Below are 27,589 nucleotides of genomic sequence, written 5' to 3'. Positions count from 1 at the left end.
TCTACTCAGCGCTGGTGAGGCCGCATCTGGAGTACTGTGTCCAGTTCTGGGCCCCACAGTTCAAGAGGGATGTGGAGCTGCTGGAGAGAGTCCAGCGCAGGGCCACAAGGATGATCAGGGGCCTGGAACATCTGCCCTATGAGGAAAGACTGAAAGAACTGGGCCTGTTCAGCCTGGAGAAGAGAAGGCTGAGAGGGGATCTAATCAGTGTCTATAAGTACCTCAAGGGAGGCAGTGAGGAGGATGGCACTGGCCTCTTTTCACTGGTGGCCACTGACAGAACTAGAGGTAATGGCCACAAACTGAAGCACCAAAAGTTCCACAGGAACTTAAGGAAAAAATTTTTAATAGTGAGGGTGACAGAGCCCTGGAACAGGCTGTCCAGAGAGGTAGTGGAGTCTCCTTCTCTGGAGATCTTCAAAACCCGCTTGGATGCCACCCTGTGCCATGTGCTCTAGGTGACCCTGCGTGTGCAGGGGGGTTGGACTAGATGATCTCTAGAGGTCCCTTCCAACCTTAAGCATTCTATGATTCTATGATTTGCTATATAAGCACTGCAAATAGACACTAGACTTTTAGAAAAATAAGTAAATACTGGGCTTAAGGTCAAATCCATCATTAACCATCCATAGGTATGACCTAATATTCTTGCAGATCTGTGGATTGGCAAAAAAAATCATGCAAATACAGATTATAACCTCCAAAATAATTTCTTAGTTGATCACCTCAGCAAATTCAGGACTGAGACTCAATGCTGACAAACTGAGAATCAAGCTGCGTCCTGAAGTTTTACCTCTGAGTCCGAGCTGTCAAGTTCAGCCAACGTGGGAGCCTTAAGGAGTCTCTTTCGTTGCACTGTCACTTGCATGGCACCATTCTGCTTTCCTTGCGCTGCCAAGCTGCCATTCACTGCGGAGTCATCGAGCTTTCTCCCAACCTCCGGCGTAGATACATCTAGCAAAAGAAATAAAGCAATTGGTGTTCGGACACTGCACAATAAATGGCACTATCAGCTTTTATTTTACCTTCCCAAACCTTACTGTCGAGACAGCACACTCAAAAGGAAAAAATACCGGGAAACTGGGATGGTAGTTTACATGAGTGATTATTTAACTTCAGCTATACATTGCTCAGAAAACTACAGGCCATGGCTTGTGGTACAAAAGCAAAGTGAAAGAATGAAAGCAGTGGAAAAAGCAGCAGAGCATGATACTAAAAAAAAAAAAAAAAAAAAAAAGAATAAAGAAAGGAACCTCAATCAAGTTCTGATGAACTTAAAAAACAATTCCTGTGTTAAAACTGAAAATATTCTTCCTTCAACTTATAGTCTATAATTAACTATGTGAAATATCAGAAGAAACATAAATGCACAACCATGTCTGTACAAGGGGGTTTCCAGTGAATTTGAAGACATTACCATATGGAAATGATGAGTTTTAGCATGGAGTATATCCAGTTATTCCTGTAAGAACAGAATTATACTTATTTTTTCTGTATAGAGAAAAGCAATGAAAATGTGCTAAATAGCTAGCATTCATCAAAAATAAGTATAATTCTTAGGTTTGCGTGGCAATTTGTATTAAAAATATGTCTGTGATGTCAAATCTTTATGTAACAGCAGAAACATGAGGCTCCAGCTCTATTTTCACCTACATGCATTTTATAAGGATGAAACTCTGTTGAGTAAATTACTCAGGATTTCTGCCAGTGTGAGTGAAGCTGCATCTCTGATAACTTCAACATGGGGTTTGCAGTGCTTAGCCTAGTCTATGTTTAGCTCAGCTTAAATGAAGTTAATGGGCTGGCTTTGATAATTTAGGAGAGCTTAGACTTTGGTCTGATAAATCAGTTTTAGCCCTGTAAAAGTACAAAGAGCGGTATTCTGATGTGAAGAAAATTATGTTGGCGGGAGAAGGAAGAGAAGTGTTTAATCAGAAGGAAGATCTTCCATTTGCATGTATGCATAAGCATCTGGTCTTTCTGCAACTATGTTTTTCTACCCATGTAATTATATGACTCCCTCCCAGTCTTGTAATAACCTTAAAATACCTGGAGGTACTTTGTTAAGGTAATGAAGGGTTATTACTCTGATTTTATATCTGGTGGACACAGGTACAGAGGGCTAGCTGATTTGTACCTTGGGTTACTTGGAGAACTATGACAAAGTAACCATAACCCCAAATATTCCTTGTGCCAACTACGTAAGTGCTCATACATTGTTGAGAACTACTTATGTAGTTGCACTGAAAAAAACAGACAAGAGTCTGTTGAGCAGTCACTGCTGCTACAACACAATTTGCATTGGTAAAAGCTGTTTTTGCACAAGGTAGGTAAAAATTAAGACTGTGAAATTACAGTCTAGACAAAGCCTCGCTTGCAACATTAGGTCTGTTTTACAACATTCTCACTGGACAGCAATTAAATAGAATGAGTTAAATCAAGAGACATTTTAGAGAGTCAGTTGGGTCACTCTTAAATGCTGTAAACTAAGAGGGAGACATGACAGGGAATATTTCGTAGTTTCTCTATAAATCACACCTTCATCTGGGAATGTAAGAAAAGGGGATTGTGTGGACTCTCAGTGCCATGGTGACATTCCAAGACTGTGAATCTGCATCCTACATTACTGCCTCGGGTCCTCCCTACAAAGAGTCACAATCAAATACTCAGGCTCTCTAAGCCTAGTTCCCACCTTCAAAGGTTTTACTAATGGACGTCCTAGCCAGCACTACGGCTTCTGGGCCACGCTTTTCCTCCTTTATTTTTCCCTTTTTTTTCTTTAGAAAAACGAGTATAGCATGGGAGTCCCTCCACATCAAATGCATTCCTCCTGTAATGACCGCTTGACACAACCCCAGAAAGCCAGAGGAGCAAAACGAACACCAACGTGCCCCACCTCGCTGCTGCCAGCGCCGCTTTTGAGACGTCACAACTGGGTGGCACGAAGCTGATAGCAGCAGCTCCGGGTTTCCCAAGCGCACGAAAGGGGGAAACCTCTGATATGTTCTGACTGCGCTCGTCCGGCCCAAGCAGCAGCCCTGGCAGCAGGCAAGGTCCCTCCTCTCCAAACCTCCTGGCTGGCTCGACTGCCTGACGGCCGGGAGCTCCTGGCATGGATGAAAAGCGGTGTTGGACTCACCGGGAGAAAAACGCTGGGGAGACCAGCTGCACGGCTCTCCTCACAAAATGTAGCCATGAATTTATGTAGCCATAAATCACTACCTGCAAAGCCTAAAATAGTTTTTAAGTTCACACATGTATAAGTTGTTCAGAAATACCGTTTAGAAGTCTTTCTGAAATACCAGAGAACCTTTCGGTGAATCTAGAATATGACAATTTATATGACAATTTATATATTGTATTTGCTTTGAAGGTCTCTTCAGTAAGAAATTACATTTATTACTGTTCTTTCCTCCAAAAAAAAAAAAAAAGAAAAAAAGTTGAGGGTAAACTGATTTTATAATTTGCAAGCATTGCAATAGTTACAAAAAAAAAAAAAAAAAGTAAAACCAGAAAAACACCTAATTTATAAAATCAGTTTTGACTACAGTTTTGGAGTTATCACTCCTCCACTTACAGTACTGTTATATATAGGTATTTTATATTAAAATAAAAGTTTTTTACATATAAGTTTATATATATGTATATATATCAGTTATATATTATACTGTTAAAATATACATAAACATAACAATACTTTAAGTGCAGGAGTGCTAACTTAATAAAAATAAATAACTTAAATAAAGTACTTTTTTTTTTTACTGTGTATTGGTTAAAAAATTCTGGATTTAACTGTGGAACAAGTTGTTTTTGTTGAAATCTACCTGCTGAATCTGTAAAATCACTATCTCCTTATATTATGACAATCCATATACTCCTGCATTATTTGAGTTCAGTTTATCACTCCTGCACTTAAAGTTACTTTAGTGATGTACTCTGACAGCAGAAACATCACCATGTGGCAAACAACCACACAGCATCATAAACCTGATAAAACTTATTGGGATAAGAAGGGCAGAAACTACCAATAGACTGATGTTTATAAAAATGACTACTTAAAAAAAAAAAAAAAGCAATGGGCAAATCTCTGAATAAAGGAGCTAAATTTACTTTAAAAGGAAATAGCAATTTGACCAGCTCTAGTTTCACAGAATATCTGAACATCTTGAGGATGATTCAGCTGATGCCAAAAAAAGCTTGTGCAAGTAACAGCCTGGAATTAACATTTTATTAGAGCCAGTCACGTTGGGAAAGGGCCATTTCTCCATGTCACCAGGCAGTGAATATGATGAACAGCACCTGCAAATTGGAGGAGTATCTTTAATTTCCTTGAGATTGTTCTAAAACTGTCGCTAACAACAGGACATGAAACAGAAGGTCTTGGATTTGAACACTTGACTACATACCTTTAAAATCAGTGTTTAGACCTTTGCGTGTTGGCTTTCTGTGACGAGTCTTAATGAGGGGAGACTTAAAAAAGAAAATTGAAATTCTTTGCCTTTATTTACATGCAAGATTATGTCTCTTACGCAAAAAGGCACGAGGCTGACCGCAGACAACGCGCAAACTGCAGCACTCAGGTAGCCTGGTTATATGCTGATGTTGTATGTTAACCGTGGTTATAGGCTGCCTCCCTCCTTAACAACTCTCATTGACAAATATTGAAAACGGAAACCTCAGCCTGGTTCTATGTAGCAAATGCACACCTCAACCCTAACATTTCTACATTTAGTTTACAACAAGAGCCAAATAGGATTTGCAGAATTAGCATAGTTCTATCTATCTAATAATACCAAGGTATTTATTGTAATAATACACTGGGGAAGATAATAGGATGAGTAATGGTAACACAGATGTGCTGTTCCTTTCGGTGGACTCAAGTGTTGAAGTCAGGTATGAGAAATAATAAATCATGGTAAGTGTTCCCAGGTGTTCGCATCCCATTCATTCCTGTAATAGCTAAACCAGCAATTACTGGGACTTGATGAAGTTGCCCCCTCCCAGTGACCCAAGGCACAAATCCAGTAAATCCAACAGTCCCCTAACTTCACAAGTTTGGGAGCACGAGGAATAATCCCCCTAGAGCCTGGTCTCAGAGCTCTTCTGTTTCCTTTTTGTTTTCTTTCCCCCCACAAATGTACAGACTGTTTCCAAAGTAAAAACTTCAAAGCCTCACACATACATCCCTGGGAGGGGAGACCTTGCGTGTTAGGAGTGAGCGCCCGATCTTCTGAGCCACGCGAGACACGGAAGCGTGGTGTCCTGGTCCGTGGAAGCAAAGCTGCCTCTAGGCAGCTCCTCTGCTAATAGAGGAAGTGCCCCACAACTACCACGGGCCCTCACGGATACCCGAACAGCCTTCAGATACCCTCATTACATTTGGCTACTGCTTGCTGCTTCTCACCTGCTAGCTGGAAAGGCAGGGTAAGAGGAGATCCCACACATTCCCCCTCTTCTCTTTGCGGTGACAACAGTGGGGAGGTGTGTAGAGCAATGTGACACATCCACCATCCCACCTCGATACCAGAGGGAAACTCCTCAGACCTGGCCTGCACCACCACAGTCGCACCCGGCAAGCCTACAAAAGCCCTGCACTTGCCTGCTAGCACTTAATATATTGGAAATACCTCTGGCTTTCAACAGGCTTGTGCTTTTTGTGGCAGCAGTTCAGTGAAGCAGGGAGCAATGAAAGCAGTGAGAGCACATATGTGAAAAGAGCGACCACAGCATGGAAGCACAATATACCCTCCCCTCCCGCCCTAAATAAAGAAATAAAAACATTAGAAAAGCAGTAACATCCAAAGCAGCTGCTCATCTGCTGATCATCTATGCCCCAAGCCATCTAATTCATCTGCAGTGCTCATCTGCCGTCTCACATCGGCCCAGCTGGGAGCTTCAGCCGCCCTGGATTTGCTGCTGGAGACACTGCACGGGATCACTCAGGCACGGAATGCGACACTACTCGCAGAGAAGCACATGACTCGGAAAGCAGAAAACAACCACATTTAGAAGATGGTGCAAGAAAACAGGAAGAGTTCTTCAGTGGTCAGTCAAAAAAAAAGGAAAGTTTTGTACTGAATAGATTGCTCTGAAGCTACTTCTTAAAAATAAAAATATTATGGTAATGAGTTAATGGATTTGTGAGGGGAGCTTTTACAAAATATTTTTGGATTTAAACAAATGAGATGTGTCAGGATCCTGAAAAATAACACGCGAAAGAAGAGGCAGACACATGTACAAGGACAGACCTGAACTGGTTCCCTTCCACTGGTCATTGGCACATTTGTTTTTTTATCTTTTACCATCCCTGGAGGCAATACTTTTAAAGAACTGAAGTTTGACTGTTTATGCCTTTATCTGATTGCCAAGGGGAGCCCCCAGCTTTCAGCGGAATTAGACCTGGTACCCAGTGCCTGTGTCACTTGAACGCTGGCAGCCAGCCTGCGGTCCAGGCAAAGGGCTTTGCGGCTCAGCGGCCTCGTGCTGCCACCGACGGCGAGAGCCTCCTCACCGAGCAGCTCACAGATAGAAAGCAAGCTTGAATCACTAAAATAGTAGAAAACCAACTCGGCAAGAAACAAAAGTATTTGTTCTGGGTTACGTGAGTTTAATCAGTTTATGTGGTGAGTAAAGGGGCAGAAAAGCAGAGAGGAGGAGAAGGAATCCCATGCTTGGAGCGGGGAGCTTGGCCCTCTCCTCTCCTCTCCACAGCAAGCTGAGAGCAGGGCTCAGCCGCACCTTGAAACTGCATTCGCAGAGCCCTTCTGGTCTTTGCTCCTACACCGTGAGAGTGCTGCACTTGATTACGTTATGGCAATCAAATAGCTCATACGTGGCCTTTCTCTACTGCAATATGCTAGCATTGCAGTCTGGTTAGGCCCTTCTATGGAAAAAAAATTACCGAAGCGGATGAAAGGGCATATGGAGAAATAGATGAGGGAAATTCTGCACAGTCCCATACAAAATGTGTCTGTCTGTAACTGGAAGGGAGGGGAGCGATATAGCTGGTGTTGCTTCTTCATGGAATAAGAGGTTGGATTTATTTGGAAACTTTTTTTTTTTTTCAGGAGACACCTAGGGAAAGCACCTACTTGCACAGAGTAGCCACAGTCAGGTGCTAGCTATTAGCTATCTCCTGCCAGTCCATTTGGGAAGGAAAGGATAAGCTCTCTCCCCCATGGACAAATCTTTGAGGCTAATGTAGAATATTAATATCCTCAAATAAGGGGTCTTTAGGCTTGAGTATCCTGAAAAGCTAAGTACCCAGTGTGGGAGGCCTGGATTTACTTTATGCCTAATCAGCAAAACCGTTCCTGAAGTAGAACACAGTTTGTACAGCTGGTACATGGCCAGCTAATGACCCACTAAAAGGAAACTTTAAATTACTTTGAAGTCCCACATCAGCTATGGAATCCTCTGTATCAGCTGAGTTACCAGCAAACTTTAGCCACTTACTTTGCTAAGTGGTAAGGAGTGATGGTTTAACCTCTTTTGAGTGAATGTCTTTGATTCTGTGTCTCACAAAACACACTGTAACTTTTCTTGGCAGAATTGACAGTTCTTTTCTACATTAGCATCACACGTGCATTTTATTAAAACCAGAAAGACGGAAGACTTAAAAATCAGGTTTTTAGATCTCCCCAGAAATGAAGGACTGCCAAAAGTCAGTCAAGTCAAAAAGTGACTGACAAAGGTCAGAATAATAAATAATAAGCAAAACAGACTTGAATGTGACACTGCGGTCTGCAATCCATTATAGAGCCTAGAGTAGCTCTGGACCATCTTATTTTAGTTATTTATTTAAATAGAATTCCAGCAGTCAATTACAATTGAAATGTGTTCTATTCCTATCTCTAGGCAGCCTCTTATGATAGGGGAAACACAGGTATTAAACAGTAATTTACCTTATGTCTAATTTTCACTGACCATATCTCGGAAGAACCCCTTCAAGTTTCTTTCTTAAATGTGAATTCCACAAACAGATGGAACAAATTTCACAATAAGCACAATAACCACGTCAGGTGCCATTGCACCTTTTACCTGACAAGTCAAAACTGTAAGACATGCTAAGTGGCCGCATTGCTGTAAAAAAGAAATAAAAAGAACAAAAGAAAATGATTCAGCTATTAGAAAAAAAGAATAACAAAAACAGAAGATCCTCTAGACCCACTACGAAACAAAAGATTCACTCCACTAGAGACATTTTGGATTATGTTGGCTAAATCCAAAATGCCAGCTGTACTACTGCCTTGCCGAAGCAAAGCTTCTAAGTGTGAAAACTACTGTAGCATAAATGAGAGTTGCAAACACCACAAGTATAAAGATATATTATCATGAACAGTTGTAGAATACTTTCAGAATACAGTAAATCAAATACCAAAACATGAGGTAGGTCTCTTAAAGATAGCGTATTTTCACTGAAGAGCAGGAAAAAGGACACGCAAGACAAAGCGTGCGTAGCAAAGCAAGAGCAAGTAAGAGCCAGCGAGCGAAAGAGCAAAGGGGGCAAAAGAGAGAGAGCTGAAAAAAAACCCCAGAAAGTACAAAGCCACATTTCACACAAGTTTCAGTGACCTGAAATAAAGATTTCTCTCTTTTTTTTTTTACAGCATAATCTCCAATGATTTTAATTAAACTAATAACGAGAGACACTGAAGTTAAGTCTGCACACCGGTTTCCTAAAAGAGGAAGGGGAAAAAGGCCAAACACAGTGTGATTTGTGCTGACTTCTGTTCTTTTTTACAAGCTGTCCCCCTCTTAGGGGGACTTAGCCTTCCAAAGAGATCCATTATATTTGCCTTTCTTTTCTGGGTCTCCAAATATGTCATTCCCAGATAAGAAAGCAGTTACATGTTCTTTATTACCGAAACGTTTACAAAACCAAAAGCTTTGTTCCCGCTCAACTTACTAACAAAAGTCTGTGCAGGAAAATACCCACTTTGGATCCGGGACAAAGTCCAGGGCAGAGCTGCTGAGCGCAGCTTCCTGTAGGCCGCTGCAGTCCTGGCTCCCAACAAACACAAACCACTGCTGTGCTCAACCCGTCTGTATTTCTAATCGCACGGTGTTTTTCGGGGACTAGGGCCTCAGTTCTTTCACAGCCGACATCAAAACCTCGAGGCACTAAGCCACACGAGCAGCCAAACGCAAGCACGCGCCAGGGGCATCAGACTCGGCACCGGCTCCGCTGCATGACTTGCCAGCTCCTAAACATGCATGGTGCTGTCACAAATACCACTGCACAAAGAGACATTTAGAAGAGGCTGCACTGGGACAAGCTTTTGCACATGAGAACAAATTAAGACAGTGAGAAGCACGTGGCTGACTCAGGAGAGACAAATTTGGGGGTCAGCGCCTTCCTTCCGCAATTCTGTAACACACATCAGCCGAAGACAGCGGCTCCAGAAATAATATCCAAATCTCCGCCCAAACTTAATATAAAGCCAAACACATTTTAAAGCACAGGGTTTTTATCGTATAACCCTAAGCCCTAACTGAGGGTTGATAAAGCATGTGCATGGAACAAAAAGTTTTCTCCAAGCTTCATTAGCTCATCCTGCTTGAGTCATAAATCCATGCTTTTAATTAAAACGACATGCACCTCAAGGCAGTGTTTGACAGTTTATTCTGACGATTTTATCAGGCCACGTGGAAAGGCAAATTCCAAAGGCCAAGCCTTTAGGAGAGCAGCTTCCAAGACGGAATTGCCCTTTTGAAAGAAGTTTCTCACAGAGGTTTCAGGGAAGGGTTCCCGGTCGGGCATGGGCAGGCTGCAGCGCAGAGCAGCGCGGCTCGCGGGGCGGCCGGGGGCTTGTGGGCTCTCTCCTCCTCGGCTCTCTCCTCCTCTCCGCGCGAGCCCTGGAGCGGGGCCGATCTCACCCGGGCACACGCGGAAGGCACCTTCCCTTCCGCGCGCTTCACTCTAGGCCTTGTTTCTTCCTTTCGCTGTCAGCAGCTATGCCTGTCCAGATGGTGCAAGTATCCTGCACTGGGCCTCTGCTTAAGATTTATAATCCTTAAACCTCATTACTTTATATTTCATTATGCTAAATTACACTCAATGGTCTTCTAAACTCTAAGGCAGATCTATTCGTATCATACTATATCACCCTAAATGTCACTAGCATTCCCAATTGCTCCAGTTCCAATTCCAAACACATTTTATCCCAAAATGAATTTTGGACAATAAAAATATTTCTTTCAACATGAAAAAGAAAAAAAAAACATACTTTAAGATATGAAATAATTATCTTCAAGGGACTTGCAAGATCTTCACTCTTTTTTCTTTTTCTCCATGGCAAAAACAAATAAGTATTTACATGATTCCACATTGAAAAACGTCCTTCAACACTAGAGATCTGTACATCGCTTTTCACACATGCCATAATATGACATTCAATCCAAGTAATTAGCTGTACTAATGGGGAATTAGCACATTTCCAAAACTTAAGCCCCAGCTTTCTTTTACAAAAGAGGGAGAATTGGTGGGAGGTCAGGCCTCCCTTATCAGAGGTCTATACTGGGTATTCAATCCAGGAAATCTAACTAACGATGTTCTAAAACTTAGGACTGATTTTGGAAGCTGTTTGCTAACTAGGTCTGATGTCATTCATTTCAGTTAGAATTTGTAAAGAGCTATTGGGTCAAATTTGCTGCACCTGAAAGTGTGTGACGGTTCCGAGATGCAGAATAGAATATATTTATTGAAGTTGAATCTTTGGAAGAAAAGCAGGTTTTCCACATTTGTAAGTTTCCTATATTTGGAAAAACGTCTGCGTCTTCTAGTGGATGCGGCAAGAATAAACTGAATCCAAAACAGAAGTGGCAAGACCCAAAGCAACAATATTCAAAATGTTATGCTTTTAAAACTGCACCCAAGCACTTGCAAAATGAAACAACGAAACAAGCCTCATTAGACTGCTTTGCTCTAGAGACAAAGGGTTGTACAAACCCACTTGAAACGGGCACACGTGGCAGGCACAAACTGTTTTGCAAAAAACAACAACACAGGGGTTATTTCATGCTTTTCCAACTACAAGATGCAACATTTGCTCTTCAAAAATCCAGCCAGTTCATTTTATCTAGTAGAGATACTCTTTAAGAAGATAAGTGTAAGCCACAATAGAAGCTGTATTTGCCATGCCTTTCCTAACAGAACCATTGAAGGCAAAATTAGTGACTGAATAGTGTAAATTGTGTAATTTTATAGTGGGTTGTTACAGGTACACTGCAGAAATGAATTTCTTTGCAACATACATCTTAATTATTTGCCCACTGTGAAAGTATGTACAAACATACGCTCTGTAACTTGTAAACTGAAGTAAAGATTTACATACAAAATAGAAGAAAAAAAAACAAATAAAATAAGAATAAAAAAAGGGGGGGGTGGAAATCAATGATGCTAACAACAGGAAACAAAGTAAAATTAATTAGAAATGGATCTATAAAGAATACTTACAGATATGCAAGGAATACTGTACTAGGGAGAGGCAATATCCATTCCGGTCTGAGCAAATCTAACATTAGCTGCCATGTCCAACAAGTAACATAATGTCATTAAGGTTATCTAATACTGACATCAGAAACATGAAGGGATCCAGCTGAACCATACAGCATCTTGTTTTTAAAAATAAGTTAGCACAAAGATTGCACAACTCCAGCAAAGCCTGAAGGCTCTTTCATCCTCCGAAGGGACGGGAACAGTTTTATCTTCAGTGACATCTGTACAGACACTGCTAATATCATTGCTTCTTATGTGGGGCAGTTCTCTGCGGATGCTGCTGGCGAAGCCGCCACGGTACTTACCCAGCCTGCTACGCCTTATCTCGTCAGGTGAGACAGGGCGCAACTTCCTCTCTGCCTTGATTTCCTCCAGGATCCTCTCATGGAGGCTGCGTGGCCGTGGTGGCGTTGGTTTTAATTTTCTTGCAGAGGCCTTGGGACACAAAGATAATCATATATGATGAATATATGATTAATATGATCATACTAAAGATATATATATTTAAAATATTTTTTTTTAAAAAAGGGAATGTCATAGTACGATTTCACACACACACAAATGAAGAAAACTCAGAGAGTACTGGAAAGAGAACATTGTATTTTTCCCTGATTCTTCATGATTTCACTGAGAGGAAGAGTTGCTGGTAATAAGAGCTATTACTTGGCAGGTGCAAGATATGACACTTTATGCTTTCATAGACTATATATTAGGCTTCTGTATACACAAGATAATATTCACAGAATCACAGAATGGTTGAAGTTGGAAGGGACCTCTAGTCCAACCCCCCTGCACAAGCAGAGACACCTACAGCATGGGGCACAGCGTCACATCCAAGTGGGTTTGGAAGATCTCCAGGGAAGGAGACTCCACAACCTCTCTGGGCAGCCTGTTCCTGGGCTGTGTCACCCTCACAGTGAAGTTCTTCCTCACATGGAGGTGGAACTTCCTGTGTTTCAACTTGTACCCATTACCCCTTGTCCTGTCACTGGCCACCACCAAAAAGAGTTTGGCCCCATCCTCCCTCCATTCACCCCTCATGTATTTGTACAGGTTGATCAGATCTCCTCTCAGCCTTCTCTTCTCTGGGCTAAACAGATCCAGCTCCCTTAGTCTTTCTTCATATGATAGATGCTCCCGTCCCTTAATCATCTTTGTCGCTCTACGCTGGACCCTCTCTAGAAGCTCCATGTGCCTCTTGTCCTGGGGAGCCCTGTTTATACCCATTACCCCTTGCCCTATCACTGGCCACCACTGAGAAGAGTTTGGTCCCATCTTCTTTACATCCTCCCCTCAGGTATTTCTAATCAAGGTATTTATAATCAAGGCAGCTTAATAAGACACAAGAACAGCTATAATGTTAGACCATGTTTAATAGCCTCCATTCCACTACCACTTCCGTCTCGCATGCCTATGTTTTGTCATCTCATGAAGTCTCTGTTTTATCTGTCCAGCATTAGGCATTTTCTAGCAAGAGATGTGCATAGCTCAGTTACTATGAATGAAATGAGCTGGTAGTGGTTGTATATATGTGGGCTCACCAGGCATTCTTCAAAAAACAAAATATTTTAAATATCCTTTGAGCACATGCATGCTTTAAGTCCCCCCACATTTTTATAAAGACAGAAGTGTACTGGATTACATACAGGATTTAAGGGAGGTCGTGATCGGATGAAATCCAGGATTATTTCATGTGCGCTCTTTTTTAATCGAGGTGGAATGTCACCATTGACCTGGAAAGAAGAAAGTGAAACATGTATTTCTACATTTTACGCTTGTATTTCTGCAGACGATGAGATGAAGCGAAAACTCGGAGCATCCCTGACAGAGCCTGCAGGGTTCTGACACCAGCACCAAATACGAAAATCCATCGGCCCTGCACAGTGATCCATTTGCAGAGCACAAGCAAGCTAAGATGTAGATAAGAGCTTTTTCAGCTCTGCAGATTGCTACAGAATGAACTACAACTGCAGCAGCGTTAATTAGCAATACTTACGATCCTGAAATGATGGGATTAAATATCAAGGCTGCAGCTGTGTCTGTAGGAAAACACTGATAAAGCTGGCACCTTGCTTGGGGAAAGGGTGCCAACCATCTAATTTTTAAGAACAAATACTTGAACTTTTCCTCAATCTTGACTACACTGCCAATTGTTACACAGTTAGGTAAGGTTAGGTTCTGAGAAAATACAGGTATTCTTTAGGGCCTAAATTTCCTCGATCTCCTTGCCCTTGCATGGAAATCCCAGTGAAAGGAAAAACACCTCTGAGGTTGGTGTCACAGCTACCTCCAGGTCTGCACTTCAAAAATGTATTCAAGTTTGGTAACATGAATATATATATATATACATATAAAAAGAACAGGAGAAGAGAAGACTACAGAGAGCACCTCACAGGAAATGATCAGCAATTCATTCTGTGTTAGGGATGCAGAACAAGAGAACGGGAGCTTTCCTATCATTTGAGCCATTACACACTGTAAACTAGGCAAAAAACGGCACTCGCGTGGTTGACAATGAAAGAAGTCTCCCTTACCCAGGTCGGTGCTCATCAGATGCCAGGGTTGATAGCTGAACTTGAGTGTTATTAGCATGAGAACAGCTGTTTTGTAAAGCGATAAGCTCTGCTCCAGCCTTGGGGAACAACTCTTTGCATCACAATATCAAATAAATAATACATGGCTCTGAGCCCGACCTCTCAGGGCACCCAATGCACTGACTTAGTGCCACCGGGCTCTAATTAGCAGTAGTATCCCCATCTGAGGGGAAAAGCAGCACAGGATTTTCCTAGGGAATTGCCCAGGGAACTACAGGGAGTTGGTGGCAGAGCAAGAGGCCCCTTGCTGGGCAGAGGCGGGAGGCGCCGGCCCTGCCGCCGCAGGGAGCTCCGGCGCGGCCGCGCGCCGTGTCCCTCTCCACGCGCACGGGCCCCGAATCGCTGTGGAACAGCGTCACACGCAGCTTCGACTTTTGATTAATGCATTGATTAAAATTCATGGCTCTCAATTAAGGCCTAAGTCAGAGAGGTTTTGTACAAATGCAGGCATATGCGCAGAAAAATACTGCCACCTCCAATTATCCTTTTCTTGTCATACAAGATTTGCTCCAATTTCAAATCAATATTTAAATGAAATATCTCAAAACACTCTTAAAACTATTCTAAATCATCATGTGCATTAAATGGCCTTTTCTATGGCCCTGTGCATTAAAACTGGTTATGTGGGAAAAGCACAGCCCATTATTATAAAGTCAAATGGAAATTTAGAGGTCTAATCAGGCAAAGCATGCAAAAATTACCATGTGATAATGCACTAGACTTCCACCCACTACCTTACAATTTTATTTTTTATATATAGACTTTAATTAAAAAGCTAATTTCAATCGGCATTTAGCAGGATTTAGCCAAAGCCTGAATTTTAGCAACGGTGCATAAAAGGTACCTTACAGCCATGCACTGATCAAGTAAGATAAGAGCTATGTAGCTCCCGTTCAGTAAGTACTGTTCAAAAAATACAGTGAACGACTGCAAAACGGGGTGGGCGGTGGAAAAGAGAGCTAATATGAATTAAAAATGAATTAATAATGAAGTCAAAGTGGAATTAAAAGCTGTAGCTTAATGCATATGCCCAAAGAAGAAGAAAATAAAGCTGCAAGAAGATAATGTTAATTCTTCCACTTCCCAATTGCTGTTGACTGTACCACTGCTAATATTTTTAACCTTTTGAGAGGGACTGCTCCATAGGTGAAAAATTCTACTCAAACTATTCAAGCAAACATTCAAATATTACAAAAGGCCAGAATTAAAGTTATCTTCTTCCTATCCCAAATATAAAAGTGATGACTCTTGCATAACAGGGACAGTGAGATGACAAATTTGAAATTACTGTATCAAATCATAAATGTACTGAAATAGAAGTGCAGAAGTCACTGAAACTAATGAATTCAGCTACTTACAAAAAGCCCTGAATTTGACATCTCCAAAACACTTGCAATATTTGCACTATGCCAGAAGACTAGAGAGAACACACAGTCCCAGTCATTGGTATCTTTTTAGCTCAACACTCCTCTTAGTCTGAAATCCCCAAATAGCTCCTAAGTAATGCACCTTATCTGGGCATCTGCTCCTTTCGTTCTACTGAGAGTACTCATCAGACAGGAAGAATTCAAGCTATTTGTTTAAATATAGCATTGCAATCATAAAAAGAGGAGCAAAGAGTATATGTTGCATGTTATTTTCTTAAAAATCATCTACCCCTGGTTATCATTAGCAGTATCATTATCACTATCTTTCACAAGCTTCTGTAAGCAGCTATAAGGTTTAAAGCAAAAACTGGTTTTCATTACAACTTTGCCAAGGGACTGTTTTGATCGATAGACAGAAACATAATCCATCCTTCCGTGGCTGTTTTAAAATCCGGACTGAGGGTCCTTGTCCTCCCTGCTCCCCTGTTCCTCAGATGCTGCTGGTTTCTATGGTGGGAACACACGCAAGGCTTTGATCCGTGACCGGCAGCTAAGGGGCTCTGTATTTATGGCTACACTTGTAATTAGCTGCGAATCCCTCGGGCTGCAGGCGTTTCACACCGAACTGCGCTCTCATTATTGCACATTTTGAGCATTCTTCAAGCTGACCCTGCAGCAGAACGCCAGGTGCGGGATGGAAAGTTCATAGCAAGAAAGAAGTTATTTTGCTAACACAAAATCACTAGCAGGTGCACGAGAGGAGGCAGACCGCCTGACAGGTAATACACCGGCAGCACGTCCCATCCCAACTCATGTTTGTGCCCAAAGGTTATTTGGGACAACCTGCCCCCTCGACCAGAGCGCGGGACAAACCCAGCTGCTTTTAGGCACAGCAAGAGCCTGGGCGTGTTAAGCCCAGAAAATTGAAGACTTGAAAGTAAAATGCTTCACAGAAGTAACTCCTTGAAAATTCCTAACAGACCATCCAATCCAAGCAACAGAGGCAGTAATGTAAATTTTCCAGGATTGAAGGTTTTCCTTTTCTACATAGCACTATTCGTGTTACACCACAGTAGCACTTTGTCCTATTAAATAATGTATTTATCTCCTGAAAAGTATATTAAAATTCAACATGCATGTTTCCCTCAATAATAAAAGCCTAAAAAAACCCTCAGTGCATAGCATGACAGCACTGCTGGTTTGAATGTTCAAGTTATCATCAAGCCAACACAAATCATTTGTTCAAGCATATGATACGTAGGCAAGTCTTTTGCAATTTTTAAATGCCTGCCATATGGAAAACAGAATGCATACCATTCTGTTTGTTGGTTTGTTGGTTTCACTTTTTTCCCCCTCAATATACTACCTACATCTAAGAGAGTATAAAAGCCATGAACATGACTAATCATCCGAAATCATAATTTCAAGGTTCTCAGAAAAGGATAAAAGATAAAAAGGAAGGCAGAGGAAATAAAAAAGCTTTTCAGATTTGACAGAATCTAGTGATATTCTTGACTTACCATAACCTTCCTTAAGGTATAGCGTTTGGATCTAATGTCATCCATCAGCATTTCGTAGGGAGTGAGCTGATACTCTATTGGGAGGGGGTTGTACTGACGCTCTTGAACTTTCTTAAGTTTGACACCATTCCGTAAATCTCGCATCACTTGTACCCAAAAACGAGCCTGAAGAACCAAGACAGAAAAAAATTATTTAATACCTTACCCCTGAAAACCAACTCAAATTAAACCAAAATTGCTCATTCCATTTCAGGACATTACCACATCATTTTTTTTTTATTTCTAGCACATTAAAACAGGTAAGAAAAGTGGATGTTTTGAGCAAAACTACTCTTTTTGGTGGTTATTTTATATAAGGTTATTTTAGTCCTCATGAAATAATGAAACTTGGTTGCAACCCAGTAGATCTGGGGACTTACTTCAAGGGATATCCAGAAGTAAAAGAATACAGAAAAAGGATTTGGACACTCTCATACACCTTCAAATTTCAACTGCATAGCATTCATGTCGACAAAGTTTGTAGACTTGGAGCAATTACTATATTATTTAAAACTATGAGTCAGGAAATGCTCAAATTCTAACCTTTGGTTCCCTTATGTGCAGAACTGTCCTGCAGAATCTTCCAGTAGTTCTTCCTCAAACAGGAATTTTGGAATGGTCCCCAAATTCTGAGGTTTAAAAATACCCTATTGGTACTCAGTTCCTTTTTGCTCTGGCTGTAAGAGTCCCATGCCCTAATTTCTCCCTTTTTTTTTGGCAGTAGGAATGGGTAGAGAGGAAGAACTGCTGGACAGAACATTGAAGACTGAAATCAAGTCCTTTTAAGAAACTCATAATGTTCCTCTGTGCACTGGCCAAAACAGTTACTAGAAAATGCTACAGGGTGCTTTCTCTTAAGAGTTTCTCTGTAGCATTTTTATTTTATCATTCTAGAAACTCACAGCTGATGGCTCTTTTGGCTGCCACTTTGAAGGGCAGGCCATACGCCCTCTGTTGAAATGTCCAACTTCTCAAAATACATAAAGCTTCCCCATGAAAGCTTAATCAAAAGCAGAAACATAATAGTGATCAGCCTGGATACTTGCAGATACTTGCACTGCTTTTCCTGCCTGTGAAGGAGTGTTAAATTCTGTTTGGTCCTAACTTGTCATGACTTATTCCTAGTTCATATGAAAAGAAGGAGAAAAAGAAGGAGAAAAAGAAGGAGAAAAAGAAGGAGGGGAGGGGAGGGGAGGGGGAAAAGAAAACCCACAGACACTGATTTTACCATAACACAAGTTACGCTGGGAAAATAATGTAAGGAAATATAAACAATTAATAACAACCCAACTACTGTCCTACCCAGTCAGCATTTTTTAAGTCATCAAGGTCTGTGCTGGACTCATCACTTGCTTCTTTGTCCATTTCTTGAATCTTCTTCAGATTCTGCCAACAAAAAGAAAATTAGTCAATAAACTGCATGATGGCATTAAAGTAAAATGGCAGTTTAATTTTTGACATCTTTTGAAATATGTTACTTGAGTATTCTGATGAACATTTTATGACTTGAATAATAAATACTGTAATAGTAATAATAATAATTTGAATATATTTTGAATATATTTGAATATATTTTTCATAACTGAAAAATGGACCTTAAATGCTGGAGAAAAGGTTTTGCATGTGAACCTAGCTCAATAGCATGTCAGAGGAAAAGCTATATTCAGAAACTTTAAGATTTCTAAAATTGGGCTATCCACAGGAAAGGAAAAAAAACAGCAGTCTAAGAGGTTACAACAAAAGTTTACTAACTTGAAAGGAAACATTCATAACAAAACTACTGTCAGTAGCCAAAAGCGAGACAGCTCAGTTTTGTAAATAAAGAAAATCCCACAAAGTTAGTCATGAAGAGAAATAAATCATGAGAAATCCTTTCAACAGAATAGTGGCAGAGACCATTTATAACAAAATTAAGGAGCTTCTGTGACATAGTTATAGACTTTGGAATCTGAGTAATATAACTGCAAAGTAGGGAATAAAAATAGATCTTTCAAAGGTAACAATTGCTATTTGTAAATAAGATCTGATGCAAATAGGAAATAAACTGCACATGAAAGGGCAAAACAAAAGCTTTCATAATAACAAGCAATTGAAAAATGATTGAAAGTTATAGTAGACCAAAGAAGAAGTAAGAGTTATACAAATGCAAGTAACAGATATAAAAGACATGTCTTGATGGATTTACAGAAATGATCTTAGGCACAAAAAATGCATATTCAAATGCTATTTTTTGTTTTACTTCTAAACTTAAATGTTCTGGAATCAGCACATAAGCAAATTGTCAACATTCTATTTTTTTCAGGGATTTTTCTAGGAAATCTTTCCTTTAACAAGGTTTAGTTTGATCTTTATTGCAATTATTTGCTCATGCATTAAACATAGCTAGGTACCTCTTCTGCTAACCTCTTGAGTTTGTGTTAGGAGGCTAAACCAGCAGCTCAGAGATAATATGGAAGATTTATGTGTTTATCACAGAAATATTTTTCTCACTTTGGAGTCTAACATACTCTATTATTCTAATGGAAGTAGATGGAAAGTCTCAGTTTAGCTTTGGAGCTTCCTGGAACACTTAAGTTGTAAGCACGTTTTGCAAAATGCCTTTTCCCTCAAGCAGTACCGAAATGGCCAACATTTGAAATGGAAGCTCTGAAAAATTCACTCACCAAACAGTGCAAGTGTTTACTCAGCCTGCTTACAGTGACAGCACGCGAGAGTCACCAACCACAAAGGTTTTGGAAAGGGAACAGATGGATTATTTATTGCTGTATTTAACTAAGTAGCACATTCACTGTGAGGTCAGAAAAGAAATACTACCGTTGTCCTTTAAAAAATAATGCATAATTTATGGAAAGATTCTGGAAAACCCATAAATCATCTATCCTACAAAAGCAAGTATGTCATCTCATGATGTGGGAACATTTTAGCATAATTTCCAGTATCATCACAAGATACCCAATGGGGAAAAACTGTTTGTATGGAAACTCATTCTGGTTCTGTTGCTGTGGTCAGCAGTAGCCTAATAACTACTTCTGTCAACCCTTTTCCACAGAAAGAAAAAAAAAAAAAAAGAAAAACAGAAAGAACGTGAAACATTAAGGTCTCATGTACACATATTTTGCCATCTGGGCTGCTTATTTCCTGTATCACACTGGCACTTGCAGTAACCATTTCAATGATGATTTCTGTGACCTGTTAATGATCTGCTTTCTCGCAAGCTGCCATCATTAGTTTTGTTAATAATCTACAACATACAAAATTATCCTCTTTCACCTTCTCCTCTTCCTAACCAAAAAGCTAACTCCACTAAATCAGCTGACAGCTCTCAGATTTACTACTCCTTTCCCCACTGGAAGATACACCTTCATTGCTACAAAATTAACACGTTCCAGTGGCTTAGCCTTTGCTTTGACTGCTCAACGAGACCTGCAGCAATTACCCATTTCAGCAGCCATGGTCCCGAACATGCAGTTTGCTGGGCTGCTCTCTGCCCGGAGGCATCAGGAGCACCATAAATACTCCACAAAGCTAAAAAGATTACAACTTGTTTTTCTTAACAGCAGAAAATCAAAAAGTGGGGGAAAATGTAGAGAGCTGCAAGATTTTCCAAATAAGGTGCTATACCTACCAGCCAAAGGGAACCAGCTCACAGGTATCCCCACAGCCTGGGCTTCGCTCCCCGAATGCAGCTCATGGCACAGGTTCTCCTTTCTTATAAGAGTTAAGAGTCTTTGGAAATTTGGGGAGGAAAGGGGAAATAGAAACTATTGTGTCCTTGCAGCTATTTGTTATGAAGGATTCTTTACCTCTCCTTCCCCTGTTGAGTGTTGCTTCAAATCATGGTGATGGATGATTACGTAAAATCTTCTGGACTAAGTGAAATATTCTCATTTCCCTCCACCACCCTCGGCCGCTGTCAGTGGGTTTTGGAATTTGTTTCAATTGCAATTTATAGAAACCAAAACATTTACAAAACAAGTGATGTTTAGACAACAGTTTGTCAGAACTTAATTGTGATCCAAAAAAATCTATGAGCGACCTCAGCTGCTGTGTCCATTTGTACTTACCCTTGGGACAACGGATTAAGAAAAGCTATTATAGTATAATAAATACACAGCCTAAGTGGGTTTCTATTTCAGAAAGGAAAAAAACCTTAAAAGGTTTTTTCTATATGACCCTAGAACCACAAACCCATACCACAAATCTGATTCATGTATTACAGCCTGGGCATGTATTCAGGAACTAAAGGGTTAGATTTGCAGGATGTCAGCATTTCAGCTAACATTCCGCTGTTTTTTTTTTTTTTTTAGATCATTTGGCCAATTTCAAAACCAAATTTTGCAATTAGCACAAGGGACAAGAGAAATACAGAATTTCTCTGAATTTATTCTAGCACTATTTAAAGCAGTCAATTAATCTGCTGTTGCTAAGTGGCCCACATTTGCAGCATGTTCTTCAGCGCGCAGCGACAGATGGAAGGTTATGTAAGACCCTTGTCAGCGCAACGTCAAAGACTCACTTCAACAAAACGCTCTCTAAAACGAAACATTTTAATGAACACTGAATTCTCAGGAACCTACAGCTTGACTCTTTTTCACCAATTTAAAAACAGCATCTATTGCAATTTCCGATTTATATTTTCAATTCTGAGCAATATTTTACAGACGCAAATAATTCTTACACTGCTACCTAGGAAACAGTAGTCTTGCACATTTGTTCTCGGTTTAGAAATACATGACCTACATATCGTGGAAAAACTGCATTTCTATGTTCAGCTCTCTATCTTGGGCTTGAAATCTATGAGCTTGGCCAGCTGCCCATAGATGAGCCCATGCTCCTGTTTCTTGAAACTGCCCCATTTAACTCAAAAAAGAGGTGTTGAAAGGAATATGATCGGTAGAACAGTCCTGAAAACCCCTCCATACTTTGTATGTGAGAAAAAGAGCTTTCTCTCTTACTGAAAAGGTTGCAGTGGCTCCTAAACTGATGGACCAGAGAAATCACGATGGGGTTGTGAGGCTGATGACAACTCAGCTGCAAGGCTGGAGTCACGGATTGGAGGTACGAGCAGAAGGGTCTGGGAACTCACATCTTTTTGGACAGTACTTGCTGAATGCCCAAGCAGCAGGGTTTTCTGGCAGTTTTTATGGTCACCTGGCTAATGACCAAATTTCTGGAATAAGTGATTCATTAACAAGAAACACATTAAAACATTACTTGGGTACCTATTAACTAACTACCTCTATTACTGCATTTTATACAAACAGTACATATACGTATAAAGTATATACAAATGTCAAATGTTAAATGGAGAGTAGCAATCTACTTTTGTAATTAACTATTTTTTCCATTACAAATGAAAACAAGAAGAATTTCATTTCTACTCACTACCTTCACTAGAATATGTATCTTTACCTTTTTCATACATGTCAGGTGGAAATCTATCCAGACAGACTGACAGAATTAAGTTTTTACATTAGAAAGGAGAGAAATAAAAGAGGACATGATAAACTGGGAGCTTTACATGTACCCTGCCAAGAACTTTGGTTAATTTAAAGGCCTACTGTGGATAATGAAACTTTCGACGAACACGGACTTATGCTGCAAGCAAAGATGTACATGATTATAAAAAATTACTAAGTTTTAATTAATTTGTTAATCTTGATGCTTCAGGGTGTCAGCCAATCTCATATCTGCACTTGCTGCCAGCCGTAAGCAACAAAAATGTCTATCTGCAGATACTCCAGAAAAGGAACATTGCTTTTTCTCATGGACGTCGCTTATTTGTGCCCACAGTTCTACTGTGCGAGGTGCAAAACAAAGGTGATTCAAAGTCTTTTGGATGACCCTGAAAAAGGCCATGGGGTTCATTTTAGCAGGTATTTAAATCATCTTCCCCTCTCACAAACAGATCTTCTCCATTCTTCTTTCTCCACGTACAAAAACATAGAGAGGTTCCCTTTGGATGGAAATACCTCATTGAAGATACAAAATCTCACTGCTTGAGATGAGAGACGAGCTGCCCTCGTTCTTTGCCAGTGGCTGTTAGGTGCTTGGATGGCAGGATACAGAGCCAGGGAGACCCGGCACATCCCAAGGCCGCTCTGGGTGGTGGCTGGGCAGCAAGGGCCCCTCTCGCAGAGCTGCCTGCGCAGCGTGTGGAGGCTGCAGCCAGCCGGGAGAGCAGCCGGTAACCTGCTAGGAAGACCCCGCCGCAGTAAGACGCCAAGGTGGGTCAGACTCGTTAACTCAATGTCAACCCTACTTCTGGAGGAGCCGCTGCCGTTTCTGCTTTTCCACAGAAATATGTGTTTTTAGCACTATATTTTTTTTTCAACATTTTTACTATTGCACTGTTAGTATCACACCTTTCTCACCCTTGGCTTCTGCCTCTACTGCAGTAAGCATTGCCTTCTCTCTAAGAGCAGATGTGTCTCCCTGTCAGCAAGTCATCTTTATTGCTTGTCTCTGACCTTTCATACCCAGAGAATTAGACTTGAAAAAAATTATGCTTGGCATCAAGTATGTGACAGAGTGTCTACAACGTTACTTGACATCCACTGAGATGATCTGAACAGCCTGCTCACGGCTTCATCATTTCTGAGTAATGCGCTCGCCCAAACACATGCCAGTAAAATCCTTTCTGAAACGACACATTTAATATATTGCAGTGATGTTCACATTATAGGCTGGAGTGCACAGGACTGTTTAGTAGATAGGTTAGTACCTATACTTACTCCAAACCTATAGGCCTATACCTCCGGCCTCCACTGGATACCGTAATTTGCAAAATCCTCACAAGTTTTTACAGTACCACACTGAAAATAGCAACACAATATTTTTTTTTCCTCTCTTTTAGAGTGAACCTCTCTGCTACACCTGTTCTGGGCTATAGTTTGAGGTTGGCCAGATCTAGTCCGCTTCTAGGGAGTTAATTTCTACAGATAAACGTCCTCATGGCAGTTCCAGTACCTACTGAGCAGAGTATGAGTTTCATTTACCTGGGAAATCGATACCCTGACGGATACCTTGGTCCTAGAAGAAGGCCAAAAAATATTTTTTATTCAAAGCAAAGATATTTTTGAGGATTCTGTTTTCCTTTTTAGAGTTTTTAAATTTCATTTTTATGCCCTCAGCAGAGCTGTGCTAGGTCTGAGGGCTTCCAAAGGAAGCTCTCCAAACACAGCGGTCAGTTTTGTAGGTCATGCAAACGTTTAAAACTCCTGCCATCCTCAGTGTCACAAACATGGCATTACATGGTCTAAGACTCTTTTATCAGAGGTGATGTATATACCTTATTTGTTTCTCTCCACTTCACTTCCAGTGCAATCAGCACAAATTCACAGTGACAAAATGCCCTTACTGAAGTGTTACGTGTTTCTCTCCCTATTACCCACACTATGTGAGAATACAAAAGAAAAAAAAAGACAAATTTATTAACTTCGATTGTATTTGACCACATTACTCATGAATTAAGATTCTTGTATGTATTTGAAGTATAAGATAACACATAACTACAATTTTTATTGGCACAAACCTAATACGACCACATGATTCCAACCTGTCTCAGATATAAACTACAGAGGTCATTTAAAAAGAGTAGGGTAAGATTTATAGAATTCCACTTTGTATTTCCTTCATATCTGTTTTTTTCCTATGTGCACTATATAATTTTCAAGTATTAAGCAGCTTCTGAATCTATAGTTGGATACAGGCAATAATGGAGTAACAAGTACATGATAAAACCAAAGTATAAGTATTTCAGAAGCTATGTGTAAGATAGCCACGGTTTTGGGTTACTTCTTCTATGCATACTGGGGGACTGATCCAGAGTAGAATGAAATCAAATGATCCAAATTCTGGCCTTTGTAAGAGCAGTGATAAAAGTGCCATTGATTTCAGTAGGGCCGTTATTCCGTCCAGAAGGATTACTTCCTTTGACCTAAATGTGCTTTGAATCAATCCCTAACAGCCTTTGAGAGGCAAATGATTTCTTTCATTTGGGATTAACTCATAGTATGCTCTATGCTTTTTAAAATGTTCAATCACAAGATGATTAAATAATTTGTAAGTTCAAAACATCTCATTAATTTTTAATAAAAGTCTGAAAGGTTATTTTTAACAGCTGTTTTTAAATATATAGTTTTTAAATATAAAATATATAACATTTTACTTCAATACTGACTAAGAATAGAGATGGCATGTAACTGCTTTCTGTCCTCTAAATGCTTAAGAACTACTGGAAAGGTAACCTTTCTGAGCAGGAAGAGGGGCTCCAGAGGGTCCTGTATCTGATCCTCAGTGTGGACAGCTGTTAGAGGTGTTGCTGGCAAAGGTTTTTCAATTAGTATATGCAATGGTCAGACCACTAAGGAGCAGCCAAAACCCAAGCTGTGAATTTAACGTCAAGGTTCAGAAAGCAGGTCTAGCACTGAGACCCCGTACCCGGCCGGGGCTCCGCATCAGCAGCAGTGGCTGCAGCTGAACCACAACGTTCAGCATTTCAGAAAACAAGTGTCTCTTTAGCCGTGCTGCCAATGCCATAATTATCCCTGCATGATCCTGATATGGTTTAAAAATTGCTTTCAGCTTGAGTAGAACTGGAGGAAACAGGAACATGAAACTCAACTCAAAGGCAGCAGAAAAGCATCTCTGAAGAACTGCCCCCCTTAGATGGACGCATCCCTACCAGTTTTCCAAGCAGAAGGAAAGCAAATGCCAGGCCCTTGTGCCTCTGGTTTGAGTCTTCTGCCAGTGTGAAGATAACTGCTCTGGGGCTCCTCTGACCCTTGATGAGCTGGTTCAGCTCATTAACCCAACAAGGAATGAGTCCTCTCTTTTTTTTTTCCCTTTGCTCTGTTTGTTTTTCAGAAGGAGACTGGGGGAGTTTGGGCATGGGTAGGTAGAACAGCACTGTGTCTTGCAGCAGCAAGTTGGGTCAGCCCAAAAAATCTTACCCTTCTTTTCAAGGGTACTTTGGATCCTGAATTACAAGGGGAAGGAAAATCCTTCATGGATTATACAGAAAAAAAAAAAAAGGAAAAGGAGAAAAGGAAAAGGAAAAGTATTACTTGAGAGATTGGCTTTGGGGAAAAAACATCTTAAGAAGCATCTTTCCCCTCCTGTCCTCTCCCTCACCCACTGGTCTCCCAATTTAAACAGCTCCCTCCCTGTGTTCATACAATTGTTTAGGGAGCCTTTCTACAGACCAGGTTACTGAAGCAGTTTTAATTAAAAAGAATCCTCCCCTCACCTCCCAACGTTACTCCTCATCCAGATCATTTAATTGAAGCGGTTCATAGGATGCTCTTTCAGTCAACAGTAACAACCAAGGAGGCAGTGAACTTAAGCACGATGACCTAAAGACGGATTGTTTTTTTTAAGTTGGCTCTGCTGTGAAGTCTGTGTGGCAGCCTAACAAGCCGATCATACATCAAAGGTAATGAAAGCTGCTTAGTGGGCAGAAAATACAGGAAAATAAAGGAGGACCTCAGCTAACTCTCAGGAAAAAGCAAGGTGGGAAAAGGAAGTGAAAAGAGGCAAATTTATGGTACATTGCAACATTGCCGAAATAATAGACAAGTTTTCAGTCTCAAACACACTGCATATTCATGCGCCTGGAAGAGGATGGTGCAAGACCTCGTAGAAAAATTCCCAATTTCCTCCCAAATATACTGGTCACAGTTAATAACAAGTTCTATGAGACCTCCAAAAACAGTTACAGGCCAAAAAAGAAATCCCATCTGTAGAATTCCTTGAACACTGTTCAACAGTGCAGCTAATTTTTTCAGGCATTTGGCATCCAGTACTGATTGAATTACAGAAGATACTTTTCAGACCTACCTCACATAAAATAAGTTTAAAAACAGAAAAGCTTCTCCAACTGCTTACCTCTTTTGCACTTTTAATTTTGGCCAAGAAAGTGTACAGTTCCATTGTTTCAGCGAACAGAGCCCGACAGACTGCTTGATAGTGGTTTGGGGCCTCCGATCGGGTGGGCAGATGGGCAGCGCACAGCTGGAGAGAAATATAAGCATTAATATGAGAACAATGCCCATTGATTTAATTAATGCCACAGAACATGAAATAATGTCAAAGAGAAGCCACTTGGATATTCAAGTCACCAAAATCCATGAGAAGTATTTAAATTTGGGTAGATGCATTTCCTAATTCTTCTGTTACCTTCTATTTTACAAGTAGCATTCTTTCTATAAACAGTAGGAAGACTTGTTGACATTCAAAGGAATACAACCACTTCCTGAAAATCTCTGAAAGCCAAGGCATTGCCTTTTCATTATGTAAGTACCTCACATAATTTTCAAGGGGAGATATAAAACAACCTTGCAGCACCAAATTTTGGAAAAAAAAGTAGGCAATAATTAAATACACTTTAATACTGTAACTGCTGCTTACCTTTATATGAATATGGAAAAGATTTACCAACTTATGAAAAGATGGAAAGCGTAGTAGGAAAAAAAGTTAAATGCTAGTGAAGTGACAGTTTAATATATCTCAGATGATACAAAGATTTCAAAAACCAGCAAGAGTGTGAAATAATGCAGGCTTATTGCT

At 40.5% G+C, this 27,589-nt stretch overlaps 1 protein-coding gene across 4 annotated transcripts in view; it reads right to left on the bottom strand.

Moving 5' to 3' along the window:
* The window catches only part of SPIRE1 (spire type actin nucleation factor 1), a 125,373-nt gene that overhangs the window by 16,983 nt on the left and 80,801 nt on the right, over nt 1-27,589 (bottom strand). For 2 of the 4 annotated variants that reach the window (XM_088524054.1, XM_088524056.1), the window contains 7 exons: nt 26,909-27,034; nt 18,323-18,406; nt 16,982-17,146; nt 13,147-13,233; nt 11,806-11,935; nt 8,041-8,082; nt 794-954 (listed from right to left, as the gene is read on the bottom strand). In XM_088524054.1, coding sequence (XP_088380180.1) covers nt 794-954; nt 8,041-8,082; nt 11,806-11,935; nt 13,147-13,233; nt 16,982-17,146; nt 18,323-18,406; nt 26,909-27,034 — 795 coding nt within the window. The remainder of the gene's footprint in view (nt 1-793; nt 955-8,040; nt 8,083-11,805; nt 11,936-13,146; nt 13,234-16,981; nt 17,147-18,322; nt 18,407-26,908; nt 27,035-27,589) is intronic. The other 2 variants (XM_088524055.1, XM_010221635.2) reach the window with 1 other exon arrangement.

The sequence above is a fragment of the Tinamus guttatus genome, unplaced genomic scaffold (genome assembly GCF_059628265.1).
Source record: "Tinamus guttatus ecotype Peru unplaced genomic scaffold, ASM5962826v1 Tinamus_guttatus_pri_ptg000203l, whole genome shotgun sequence".
Taxonomy (NCBI): domain Eukaryota; kingdom Metazoa; phylum Chordata; class Aves; order Tinamiformes; family Tinamidae; genus Tinamus; species Tinamus guttatus.
The sequence above is the reverse complement of the archived record's forward strand: the minus strand, read 5'-3'. Positions and strand labels throughout refer to the sequence as shown.